General features: G+C 60.9%; 3 protein-coding genes across 6 annotated transcripts in view; 1 reads left to right on the top strand and 2 right to left on the bottom strand.

The window, feature by feature from the left end:
• Positions 1-83: 83 nt before the first annotated feature.
• BGLAP (bone gamma-carboxyglutamate protein) lies at positions 84-977 on the top strand. The gene is made up of 4 exons (XM_023742538.1): positions 84-147; positions 339-377; positions 581-650; positions 848-977. Exons 1-4 carry the CDS (start codon positions 84-86, stop codon positions 975-977), a joined length of 303 nt encoding a protein of 100 aa, XP_023598306.1.
• Positions 978-1,779: 802 nt separating this feature from the next.
• On the bottom strand, positions 1,780-5,982 carry PAQR6 (progestin and adipoQ receptor family member 6). 4 transcript variants are annotated; one of them, XM_004388486.2, is made up of 8 exons: positions 5,815-5,982; positions 4,509-4,584; positions 3,949-4,076; positions 3,608-3,813; positions 3,377-3,503; positions 2,913-3,009; positions 2,540-2,690; positions 1,780-2,155 (listed from the first exon to the last, which is right to left on the bottom strand). In XM_004388486.2, exons 2-8 carry the CDS (start codon positions 4,557-4,559, stop codon positions 1,881-1,883), a joined length of 1,035 nt encoding a protein of 344 aa, XP_004388543.1. In that variant the 5' UTR covers positions 4,560-4,584; positions 5,815-5,982; the 3' UTR covers positions 1,780-1,880. The 4 variants fall into 4 exon arrangements, with proteins under 4 accessions (XP_004388543.1, XP_004388545.1, XP_004388544.1 ...); XM_004388488.2 differs by lacking the exon at positions 4,509-4,584; XM_004388487.2 differs by lacking the exon at positions 5,815-5,982 and having other exon boundaries at positions 4,518-4,559.
• An 805-nt stretch (positions 5,983-6,787) lies between these two features.
• The window catches only part of SMG5 (SMG5 nonsense mediated mRNA decay factor), a 28,663-nt gene continuing 23,241 nt past the window's right edge, over positions 6,788-12,209 (bottom strand). Inside the window, exons 17-22 of the mRNA XM_004388485.2 lie at positions 10,824-10,883; positions 10,299-10,458; positions 9,831-9,921; positions 8,923-8,997; positions 8,414-8,552; positions 6,788-8,233 (exon numbers count right to left, since the gene is read on the bottom strand). Of these exons, the coding sequence (XP_004388542.1) occupies positions 8,150-8,233; positions 8,414-8,552; positions 8,923-8,997; positions 9,831-9,921; positions 10,299-10,458; positions 10,824-10,883 (609 nt within the window). The 3' untranslated portion in view covers positions 6,788-8,149. The remainder of the gene's footprint in view (positions 8,234-8,413; positions 8,553-8,922; positions 8,998-9,830; positions 9,922-10,298; positions 10,459-10,823; positions 10,884-12,209) is intronic.

Raw genomic sequence — 12,209 nt, 5'->3', positions numbered from 1 at the left:
GTACCACTAGAGGATATAAAGGATGCCAGAGGCTGGAAGGGACAAAGCAGCTGAGTCCCAACGCAGCCACCGAAGGACACACCATGAGGCCCCTCACGCTCCTGGCCCTGCTGGCCCTGGCCACACTCTGCCTCGCTGGCCAGGTAGGTAAGTATCCCACTTCCACCCTTCCGTGTCCCTTCTGCAGTCTAACCAGCGTCCTGCAGGCTCAACCGGTTTCTCCGCTGCCCTGTCCAGCTGTGTGGAGGGAGAGGAGGGGAGAGCAAGCTGCTGGCAGGGGAAGGAGGATGAGGGCCCTCAGGGTGAGCAGGGGTGAACCAGCTCCCTTCCCTTTGCAGATTCGAAGCCCAGCGGCGCCGAGTCCAGCAAAGGTGCAGGTATAAGGTGGCCAAAGTGGAGCTAGGCACACAGGGCCCCATGGTGCCTCCCACTCCCAGTCCCCAGCCCCTCCACTTGCCTGGGTCCCCTAGCCCCATCCCTCCTGCTGGCTTCTGCCTGGCTGTCAGGAAGGCCAGCCTGCTTCCCGTCTTGCCCCCCAAAACCTGGAGCCACCTGATCCCTGCCCCCCTCTGCTCCACAGCCTTCATGTCCAAGCGAGAGGGCAGCGAGGTGGTGAGGAGACCCCGGCGCTACCTGGATCAAGGGCTGGGGTAAGAGAAATGGGAGCGCTGGGCCAGGCCCTGCATCTCCAGGGTGGGCCGGGAGGGGTCGGAGCAGGAGCCGCCTGTGGGGTGGGGCAGGGCTATCCCCCCTGGCTGGGACTCCGGAGCCCCGTGTGCTTTGGGAGAGGGGAGGCAGCTGTTGGGGTGTTTGCACGGGTGCGACAGCACTGTGTTGGGCTTCGCAGAGCTCCAGCCCCCTACCCAGATCCCCTGGAGCCCAAGAAGGAGGTGTGTGAGCTCAACCCAGACTGTGATGAGCTGGCTGACCACATCGGCTTCCAGGAGGCCTATCGGCGCTTCTACGGCACGGCCTAGGCCCTCCAGTCCTGCCGGCCCAGCTGGCCACCCCGGCCCCTCCCCACGACCCCTTCTCCCCTCGCCCTCACCTCCCCGCCCGGCAAGCATGGGGGTTCCTGTCACTCCAGCTGCTCCCAAAATAAACTCCAGAAGAGGAATTGGTGGGCTGATGATTCTTTGTCTGGTCTCTGGAGTTCAGAAGGGAGGTGGAGGTGGAGGTGAGGCTTTACCTTCTTCAGATTTTAGAAAGTGCTTCCTAAAATCGACTCTTTATTTATTTGTACCTGCCTTGTTCCAGAAAGCATTTAAGGTGACTTCCTAAAGGCTAACTAGGGTTCTAGCCCGGCATGCCCTCCTCCCACCTCAACCCGGTCCAGGACACACCCACAGCGGCCCAGACCCCAAGGGCCTGGGCACACTGAGTACATGGCTGGGGACAGGGTCGTCCCCAGGTTGTGACAAGGACAGACTCATCTCTAAAGGCAAATAGCTGCTGGCAGATGGCACTGCCTGGCTTAGGGGCGGGAGGCAAGGGTGTGGCCTCCTGGGTGGGTTAGTGGGCGTTCAGGGTGGGCCGTGTTAGTTCTTCCCTGGGCTGAGCAGAGACTTCCAGGAGCACCAGAAGTGGGGCCGGATGAGGGGGCCCCAACAACCCCATCCCAGCCTGGGGCAGGGGAAGGGGGCAGCCCTGGCCTGGACACACGCCTCTCCCCTCTCAGACCCTCAGCACGTACCCCGGCCCCCTCGAGAGCACCTCACACACCCCCTCTCAGCCAGCCTCCCCAGCACCCCTCTCCCCTCTGCCTTCTCTTCTCTGCACTCGATCTGCAGCCTCTCTGCGTTCCAGGCTCAGACACGCCCCAACTCAGCACTGCTGGAGCCTGGCCTCTGCCTCCCTCCAGGGCAGGGGCAGGGGTGGGCTCACTGGTGTTTGGCCCTGGTGCCCCCCTCCGGTGGGCCACCATGTAACAAGGGGCATGAACCCGGGGCCCGTAGCAGGGAGGCTGTGAAGGCGGCAATGATGAGCAGGTTCCCAGCCACCACCAGGCCTAGAGTGACCAGCGTGCCCACCAGGCCTAGGGCAGGTTCCTGTGCCGCCAGCCAGGCTCGCCGTGACCCCATATCGGCCAGCACCGCCTCCAGCTGGAAGTGGGTGCCCAGCACGGCACAGATGTGGAACAGCTGGTGGCTGTGGCCTGTGGGGAGGGGGAGCAGGTCAGGACACATCCCCCATTCCCAGGGCTTCCCTGACTCTCCCTGTGACCTGGAGCCAGTCAGCCCTTGCTCTGGGCCTGCTACTCCCCCTGCACATTGGAAATAGGAAAGCCTGCTTCCCAGAGCTGTCGGAAGGAGCGCATGGCGACAGGCACACAGCTCCTGGCATAGTAACGACATACGACTAGTTCTGCTGTTATCTGAGCGGCGGGGTGGGCCCTGGGGACCCTTCCGGACACCCTCTGGTTACAGGACGACAGGGAAGTCCTTCCTATCATTGGTTTCCATCTTTCCGGCTGGGATACTCCATTCACCCAGTTCACCGTGTGCTTCTGGGAAGCGGTCTCCCCCTGGCCCTGTCTTACCGATGTAGTCAAAGTGGCCTGGTGCCAGGCGCTCGGGCAGGTGGGAGGTGAAGAGGAAGCCCGTGAGCAGTGCGCAGAGGAGGTGGTAGCCGTGACTGGTGCTCAGTGCTTCCTGCCCGCAGTCGCGGCCCCGTCCCCAGCACAGCCCGAGCTGCCAACGGGAGAGCAGGTTTGGGGAGGCGCTCTGGAGTGGAAGGGGCTGTCTGGGGTCTGGTGAGGATGCAGACAGGAGTGGGCACGGCTGGGCTCGTGCTGGGCCTGCAGGGCCGGCAGCAGGGCTGAGGCTAGAGACTGAGGCGCAGGACTGGAAGTGGGAGCCCTGAGGGTCAGACGGGGAGAGCAGGAGACCGGGCAGGGGCCCAGGCACCCTTACCCGATAGAAGAGCGGGAGGTTGTCGAACAGGAAGGGGTAGGCGAAGGCAGCTGTGCGGAGCACCTTACTGAGCCCAGGGCTTTCTAGCTCGGGAAACCTGGCAGGAAGGAGGGAAAGGCAGGTTGGTCACCATCCCTATGCTTGAGGTGGGCGTCAGAGAAGGGCAGGAGGACCCTTTGGCCTTGGGACGAGATGAATGTTATTGTAGCTTAGTGGCTAGGGGACCCTTAGAGCACATGGCCATCTGTGTAAATGACCCCATCTGTGAAATGGGGATAAAGCCTCTTAGGTGGCTGTGAGAATTAAGGGCGACAGCAGAGGTCTGGTGCTAGTGTATAGGGTCGGGCGACAGTCCTCAGTGAATGGTCCCGTTTGTTGCTATTACTATTCAAGAGCCTCAGCACAGGCACAAGATCGCTGGCCTTCCTGGGGTTCTAGGTGTCCACGTGTTTAGGCGAACTCACCGGGAGTAGCAGGAGAGGCCGGTGCACAGGAAGGAATTGAGTGCGGCGGTGGGCACAAAGAGCTGGTGCAGGCGGCCGTGCAGCCAGGAGGCCGGCATGGAGTAAGCGGCATAGGGGAAGGCGCAGCCTGCGGAGCGGTAGCGGCGGGAGCTGAGGCTCGAAGGACTGGGGCGGGCGGAGGCTCCCCCCACCACGCGTCACACCCCTCCCTCCCGCCGCCGCCGGGCTCACCCAGGCTGTATAGGCTGAGCGCGCCGTAGTCTAGGAAGTAGCAGATGTGACGCGCGCGGGGCGACATGGAGCTGAAGGTGTGCGCGCAGCACGACGCGAAGGGGTAGAGACAGGCAGGCAGCAGGAAGATGAGCAGCGGCCAGTGGTATGGCTCTGCCCTGAAGCCTGGGCCCCCGGCCAGCGCCAGGAGGCGCCACAGGAAGTACCTGCGGCGGGCACGTGCTCAGGCCGCCGCGGACCCCCGCGACTCCTGCTGCTGCCCGTGGGCCTGGACGGCCCCTGCCCGCCTGGGTACCCCCTCTAAGCTCAAGGTTGCAGCCTGGGGCAGTGCCTCCCCTCACCAAGTGGGTAGGAAGTGAGTCCAGATGTTGACCGTCTCGTTGGTCATCTGGAAGGAGCTGAGGACACAGTCCAAGGCCGAGCTGGTGGGGTGGCGGTAGCCAGACATGATGCCATCTTCCCAGAACACCTGGGGCGATGGTAGGAGGGGGAGAGAAGAAGCGAGTCACTGTGCCGGGAGCCTTTTCACTTAGGAGGGATCTCTGGAAGCAGGGTTGAAGAGGATGGGCTGGAGGTCACAGTGGCCCCAAAGCCACACTAAACAAACTAAACCATCTTACCACAGGTATCAATACCCAGAGGGCAGATGAGAAACAGGAGAAAAGGCAGAGTAAGGGGACAAGATAGGATGATGGCGGAGGGGGACGGACAAGGTGCTCTGGGGAGGACTCTGGACAGAGGGGCATGCACAAGTGTGTTCTCAGAGAACAGAGGAAGAGTGTCACACTGGAATGGGAGGGATAGGAGTTAGCCCGCAGGAGGGACTTCCCCAATAGCTAAGCGAGAACCTGTGTCCCAGTTGCTCCCCTGGAAACTGAGGGTTGGTGGGTCGAGCCCTCACCCGGGGGACCTGGTGCACTTGCAGGAGTTGGGGCAGCTTGAGGCTGAGCATGGTGGCCTGGAGCCTCCACGGTGACCTGGAGAGAGTGGGGGGTGTGGGAGGGGGTGTCAGTGTCTGTCCCGATTCACAGACCCTCTTCACCCAGGTTCAGGCTGGGCCTGGTCACTGAGCCCCAGGGCTCAGGCTATGTGTGTGTGGGCCGGTGGTAGCTGGGTGCTGACGAGAGGCTGGCCCAGCTTCCTGCTGGGGCTAGCGCCTGCCTCCAGCCATCATATGACATAACCCCGACCCCTCCCAGGCTGCTGTTCAAGTTCCCCATCCTAGCCTTCGTAAATTCTGCACCCCCCACCCATTGAGAGGAGTTGGTCCTCCCCAGCTGGGAGGCTGCCTCAGTTACCAACCCAGGCCATGGATCCAGGCCCCCAGCCCCCAGTTTGTCTCAGAGAACCCTGGCTCCTGGAGGCCAGTGTGGACAAAGCCCAAGCATCCCCCATCCCACCAGAAAGCTCCTTGGCCCACAGTGCCTGGGCTGAACACAGAAGTCTCATGGCCCTCGGGGAAAATTCCTGGAGAGGCCCAATGCTGCCAGCAGGGCAAGGCATTAGGGGATAGTTGGCTCTCCCTGAGGAGGTTACTGTGCCCCTGGGGAGCATTTGAGGAAGGTCCTTGCCCCTTTTGAGTCCCTTGCCCCTCAGCCCCAGATTGCAGTGCTGCCCCATCCCCTTCTCAGGCCACCTCTCCCGGGCACATTCCTTGGCACAAGCGCAGGGGCTGGGCCAGCCTGGCGGGTGGAGCCGCACCGGGAGGGAGAATAGGACACTCCCCCCTCCCTCCTCCCAAGCCAAAACTTCCCAGCAACTCTGCAGCCCCGCCCCACCCTGCCTCCTGCCGCTGCCTGCTTCGGCCGTCCGTTAGTCCGTTTGTGCCGAACACACTGTGGCCCCAGGCTGCTGGCTGGTCCCCCAGGCCTCTGCGCCTCTCTGCCATTCAGCAGTGTGGGAACCCTCTGTCCGAGCTGGATGCTGGGGACGCAGCTGGGCACAAGGCAGCCCTGGTCCCGAGTCCCTGCACCCCAGCGGCGTTTTAAGATGGGTGAGGGTGCTGCCCATCCTGCGGAGGAGGGGCGGGGAGAGGAAGAAGATGCCGGGCACTCTCTTCTCAGGGTCCCTTCCCTTAGCAGTAGGGTTCGGAGGTCTCTGGAGTAGGGTGAGGTGTGCCCTGTTACCATGGAAACGGGAGTAGCTAGAGCAGCTTTACCTGTTTCCCCAGAGTAAGAGGTGTCAGCATCTCAAGTGAGCTTTCTTACCCTGAGCTTGAGGGGTGCTCCTAAGCTGGTGGGTCAGCAGGCCCCGGCTCCCCGGGCGGGCGGAGTCCAGGCTCCTGCCAGCTAGGCTACGGGGAGGGAGGGAGAGTGGCCGGGCAGGCGGGCCAGGCCTGGGCGGGGAGTAGGGAGACAAAGGGGAGCCAGGGAACAATCCCAGCCTTGTCCAGCCTCCAGAGAGCAGCGCGGGGTGGCCCAGCCCCATTAGCAGTCAGCTCACTCGGCCTCCTTCACACAGCCAGCCCATCCAGCCTGACCCAACCCCATTAGATCAGACTTGGTAGAACAGGCTAGGGGCCCAAGCCAGGCTGGGAGCAGGCTGCCTGCACCCCAGTTCCAGGCGCTCCCAGAAGTTGACGATGGCTCTGCCTCAGGCTGGGCAGAAGAATGCAAACTCCCATGGAGCTCGAACTAGACTTCAGAAACACCTCCCACCATACTTTCCTGCCCCTTAGCACCTGGAACTGGGCAAGGTTCAGAGCAAATGCCTTTGGTAAATGTTGGTTCAACCACGAGGGACTCTCCAAGCGTATTTACCTTCCCCATTGATACAACCTGAGATGCCAGTCCTTGCGGAGGGACAGGAATGGGGACTCAGGCTGGTTGAGGGGGAGTTTCTCCCCATCCAGAGAATCTGGCTGGAGAGAAGCGTCCCTACGAAGGCGCCCAGGCAGCTGTGCACAACGCATTCACACCTCCTGGCTTTTGGTGCCATTCCCCCAGCCCCTTCAACATCACCCTTGTGAGGGCACCCTCAGCTCACAGGATCAAAGGAACTTGATAGTGCCTCTCACAAAACCACCTCGAGGCCTTTGTCCTAAGTGCTTGTCTCTTGCTGCTCTGTCCCCGCCACCTCCAAGAAGCCTTTCCAAATGCAATGCAGCACGTAATCCCCAACGCCCCCCCTCCCAGACTTCCGTACAGAAAGGGACCAGCAGACGGGGAGTGGGCTTGGGGCATCTTTATTAAGTGATACTTGTCTCAGTCTGTCAGGGACCAGGGGTGACTCCACACTCCCACCCCCCAGGTTTTCCCAGACTTGCTGTCTTGGAGGCAAGGAGCCGCTCTCCTCTAAGCAGCTTGGAAGCTGGGCTAGCCCTGGGGGAGAGGGGGTAGCAGAGCTGCCATCCTCACCCCCACCCCGCCCCCCATGCTATACTTCCAGCCTGAGGGAAGCTGAGGTGCGCCCAGCCCCCACCTCCCGCGGCCCTGCTCTCCGTGTTCCGACAAGGCCCTGAGCGATTCATGATCTCTGCCCCCACCATTCCCACATTCACCTCGACACCCCAAAGCTAGCCTCATGCTCAGCCCCACCAGCTCTTCAGTCCCGGGGAAGCGCAGAAGTAGGGAAACCCATCAGGAAGTGGGCCCCCGACCAGGCGGCTTCAAGGGGCCTCTTTCTCCTGCCCATGTGAATGCAGGCCCCTAGTCTCAGCTCTCCCCTCAGCTGTGAGCAAAGCCCTCCCTGGAAAGACAGCGAGCGGGCAGTGACCGCAGGCTGCACTCGTCTCCTCTCACTGGCAACCGGCTAGCCCCAGCATAGCAGCTAAGCTCCCGGCCTGGGAAGCGAGCCTGAGGGAGGCAGAAAGCAGAGGCTGGTGGCAGGCCCCTGCAGCCGGGAGGAGGGCAGTGCACGCCTGGCCCTGCCTGGCCGTGCTACTCAGCGCAGGCAGCTCCAGGTGCGCAGGTGGCTCCAGGTACGCAGGCAGCTCCAGATGTGCAGGTGGCCCCGGGCCCACAGGCAGCTCTAGGCCCACCAGGCCCCACTGCTGGAAGAGCCCCTGGCTCCAGAGCTGCCCAGTTCCCACAAAGGGCGATGAAAGGAGGGTGGGTGGTCCTTGAGGAGGGCAAGGGTCTGCAGAGAACCACCCAGACATTAGGTATCACTCAGCTCTTCCCCCAGGGCTCCGAGGGTCCGAACTCCTGCCCCCCAACCACCCTGCATCTTGGTGAGGAAGAAGACTCCCTTCTGCTGTTCCTTCCCCTCAGAGGTCCAGGAACCACTCCAATGAAACAGACACCCATGCCTGCCACCTGCCCTGGGGACAGCAGGGGGTTGAGGCGGGAAGGCTGGCCTGGGGCCCACAGGCCTCTCCTGCTCCAAGCGCTTTCCTTGCTTTCCTGACGCTGGCTTAGCAACAGGGGACCCCGCCCTCCCCGTAGCTCCTGGGCCCTCCCTGCAGCCTCTGCGCAGCTAGGCTTCCTTCCTGTGTGCGTGCGTGAGTCTGCGTGTTGGGGGGTGACTACAGGTGGTGGACCTGGCTGCCAGGGAGAGCAGGAGAGATCTGGAGTCAGCCCCTGCAGGGCCTGGGGGTCAGTCTCAGCCAATCTCCTTCCACTGCTTGTAGAAATCCAGAACATTCCTGATGTCCACGCTGGCATGGGCAGCGGCCTGCAGGGCTGCCTGTGGTGTGGAGGGAGAGATATGAGGGGGCCTGGCCTCCTAAACTACAGGACGAGTTGTCCAGGGGCCAGGGAAAGAGGGACGGAAAAAGGGCAGCTGTATGGAGGGCGTGAGGATGGCGTCCACTCTCCTACCTCCTTCCATCCCACCTTGCCCTCCACCTCCCAGCCCACGACCCACCTGCATGGGGCCTGAAAGGGAGCTGGGGTTGTCCAGTGGGAGGCCTGTGACAATGGTCACCATGCCGCTTGGGTCATCTTCGCCTGCCCCTTGGGCCACAGTCAGCTGTTTGCAGCTGTCCAGGATCTTATAGAGCGTCCTGGGGGAGAGGAGGGGCCATGAGCCAGCATTAGCACAGCCTGAACACCACATCTCCAGGGGGAGCTCGGGTCTGGGAGGCACCTGAGGAGGAGTAAGAAGAAGCAGGGAGCCGGGCAGGGGTGCCAGAGGCTGGCCTGGAGGGCTGTACTCTAGGAAGAGGCCCAGGAGACTGGGAGGACAAGGCCAAGCATCTCAGGGCAGAGGGGCTGACCCTTCTGTACAGGGCAGGGGCTCAGGTGCTGGAGCAGGCTTCTCACTCCGTCCCAGCAAGACTGGCAGGAGGCCTGGCCCTGGCCTGTGCTCCCAGTATGCTCATGGAGGAGCAAGGCGGGCAGCCTGAGGCCCCAGGAGTGAGGGTAAAGTTTTACCAGGCATCTGCATCCTGCCTCTTCAGCTTCTGCCGCTCAAAGCTCTTTCCCGCCTCTTTCTGGCAGCGAATGTACCTGCAGAGTACGTGAGAGTGGAGGTGGGGGCAAAGGATGGGGGTAGTTCACACAAAGCAGGCCATTGTGGCTCTAGGGGCCCAGCTTTGCAGGAGGGGGTGGGGGGCCCAGCTCCTATCACGGGTCTGTTTGAAGCGGCTTCCTGGCCCTAGGCCCTGCTTGCTCTTCCTCCTGATAACATCACTTCTCTGGTTCCTCTCAGGGGAGGAGCTGGGAGGCGAGAAGCAGCAAATGCTTTTCAAGTCAGGGGTTCTGGAGACAAGGTCCAAACAAGCAGGCTTTGTTGGCTTCCTGAGCAGCCAAGGGCAGATGCAGAGGAGGGAGTGGACCAGCCAGCAGGGAGAAGGGAACATTCTCCCTGCTCCCTAATGCCCTGCCCAGTCCTCTCCTGGCCCCAGCAGCCAGAAGGAAGGGCCTGCGGGGGGCTGAGCACCTGCATACGCTGGTTGGTCTGAGCCTCCCCACGGCCTCAGCTCAGTGGGAGGTGGGGGCCCTGGGCAGCCCTGATGAAGGCACTCCCGTCCTGGAGGACCTGATCACCTGACCCAACTAGAGCAGGAGACCCCCCTCCTTAAAAAGGAACCCATAGCTTGGATTGGGGGGTAGGGGGATCTGCTCTCCTCTCCCTGGGGGATGCTGGTCACGTGCTTGTCCAGAGGCGAGTGGACAGCAGGTCAGTGCTCCGGGCTCCTCAGGGCACCCCCTATGTCAGCCCCTAAAGACCCCGACTTCTGATTTTCTGTCTCCCTCCCCACGCAGTGAGCAAACGGTGGGCACAGGCTGTGAGTGTCTTACTCACCCCAGCAGCTCCGGATCCCGCCAGGCTCACTCACCTGTTCCCTTTTTTAAACTCTGCCTCCAAGTAGCGGATCCCATCCCGGGCCCCTGGGTGTTCCTTCTTCAGCAGATCCAGGCCATCAATCACTGGGGAGCAAGATGGCGGTGGGGAGAGACGAAACAGATGTGCTCAGGCTGCTGCGGCAGGGGCCCTGCAGCAAGTACCTGAGCTCACCCCGGTACACACTGCAGGAAAAGAAGTTCTTCACACACGACCTTCTACCCGCTGGACCTGGCAATTCACCAAGTGCTCTCACTTGGGCATTCTCTCACCTGTTTCTCCCAACTGTCTTGTGAGGCAGGGCTAACGGGCTGTTATGCCCCTTTCACAGACGAAGTGACCAAGGTTCACAGATGCTGTATGACTTGACCGAGGTACTGTGTATAAGCTGGGCCCCAAATAAGGGTCTCTCAATCCCAGAGCCCAGAGTCTACCTGTCCCCCAACCTCCCCAATATGCTTACCGGTCCTCGGGATGATGACAATGAAGCGGCCACTGCTGGCCAGCTGGCGGATGACAGGGAGGTGGTGGCAGAGGGCCTGGGTGTCAGGGACGAGGTAGGGGGACATGGCCGACTGGGCCTTAGGCTGCTGCAGGCTGCCCTCCAACTGCGAAACCTCGAGCTGGTGAGAGAAGGCAGACGGTGCAGCTGGGGGGGGCCTGCGGCCCGGGCAGGGAGGAGTGGAGCGCAAGTGCTCTTAAGGACCTCCTCCTCCTGCTAAGGGGACAAGGGACTCTCTACCAATGGGCTTGGGCAAAATGGAGATGGAAATAGAGGGTGAGGGAAGGAGAACGAGAAGAGACGCCAGGGAAGGCAGCCAGGGCATGCAGGCTCGGTGGCCAATGAGCAGCGGGCAGGGGTCTGAGAGACACGGAGGGCCACAGGGGAAAGCATGAGGGACTGCGGCCGGAGAGTGAGGATCGGCAGGTGGGGTTTAAGCAATGAGCAATCCGGAGGAGGGGGAGCACGCGGGCCCCCGCTTCCCACCTGAAGGCGGAGCTGAGCCATGTCCCTCATCAGCCTGTTGCGCCGAGCCTCCTCCTGTGCCTGTGAGGAAAAGGGAAGTGATCAGCTTGGGGTGAGGAGGTGAGGGTATATTTTCTTCCCCAGTGACCAAGAACAAAAGGAATTCCTGGGGTCCAAAACAGGTGTGGCCTCACACTAAATCATCTGTCATTCTTGTTCAACTTGGGGAAAGGAGGCCTGGAAGAAAAAAATAGTCCTCTTGTGCATGCAATCTGAACTTCCATTACCAACCTGCAGGATGAAGGTCAGTGTGTTCTAGGCACCCTGGGAGGGCGGAGCTGACGGTACGCGGTCACTGTGCAGGATGCTACCTGGCTGTGCTGTCACATTGTCTGGCTACGTCACCCTCAATCTCTACTCCTTAAACACTGCCTGGGTCTCAGGGCTTGGCCTCTGCTCCCCTCAATTTGGACCCCCATCCTGGGGATACCACCCATGCACCCATCCCCGGCTTCTATCACTGTCCACTGGCCAAATTCCAAATCTGTAGATTCAGCCCAGACCTGACCCCTGAGCTCCAGATCCATACAGCCAACCGCCTCCCTGACCGCCCCATCTGCTCCATAAAACGGCCTCACTCCCTGCAGTGTCCCTGCCTTGGTGAACACCCACCATCCGCCCAAGTCAGAAAGCTCGCAGTTGGCTGTGACTCTTCCCTCTCAGCCCCAGAAGTTATCAGCTCCCAAGTCTTGTCAACTGTACCTCCTAAATATCACTCAAACCTCTCCACATCCGTCCATCTCTACTGCTACAACCCCAGTCCAAGCCAACATCCCTCACTTGACCATTGTAACAGCCGCCAGGCTGGTGTGCCTCTAATCCAATCCATGCTCTCCACCTGCAGCCAAGGCAATCTTTCCAAACCTGTCTGATGCCCATTATGCCCCTGCGTAAAAATCATGAGAAACGTTTTCCTCTGTCTTCCGGATAAAGTCCAAATCCCTTAAGCTGGTCTCAAAGACTAGGTTAAATGATGGGGACCCTGTCTTCTAAGATACAGAGAGCACCTGAAGGCTCTTTGATGAGCAAAGTGGTATCATCAGAGTGGTGCTTTAAAATACTAACCCGGAATGCAGAACCCCAATCTAATCTCGAGAATACATCAGACAAACCCAAATTGAGGGACATTCTACAAAATGGCTGGCTAGTACTCTTCAAAGGAGTCCCTAGGTGGCACAGTTACCATGCCTGGCTGCTAACCAAAAGGTTGGGAGTTTGAGTCTACCCAGAGGCACCTCAGAAGAACGTCCTGGTCATCTGCTTCCGAAAAATCAGCCACTGAAAACCCAATGGAGCACAGTTCTACTCTGACACAGATGAGGCTGGCATGAGTCAGAATCAACTGGA

The sequence above is a fragment of the Trichechus manatus genome, unplaced genomic scaffold, assembly GCF_000243295.1.
Source record: "Trichechus manatus latirostris isolate Lorelei unplaced genomic scaffold, TriManLat1.0 scaffold00213, whole genome shotgun sequence".
Taxonomy (NCBI): Eukaryota; Metazoa; Chordata; class Mammalia; order Sirenia; family Trichechidae; genus Trichechus; species Trichechus manatus.
The sequence above is the reverse complement of the archived record's forward strand: the minus strand, read 5'-3'. Positions and strand labels throughout refer to the sequence as shown.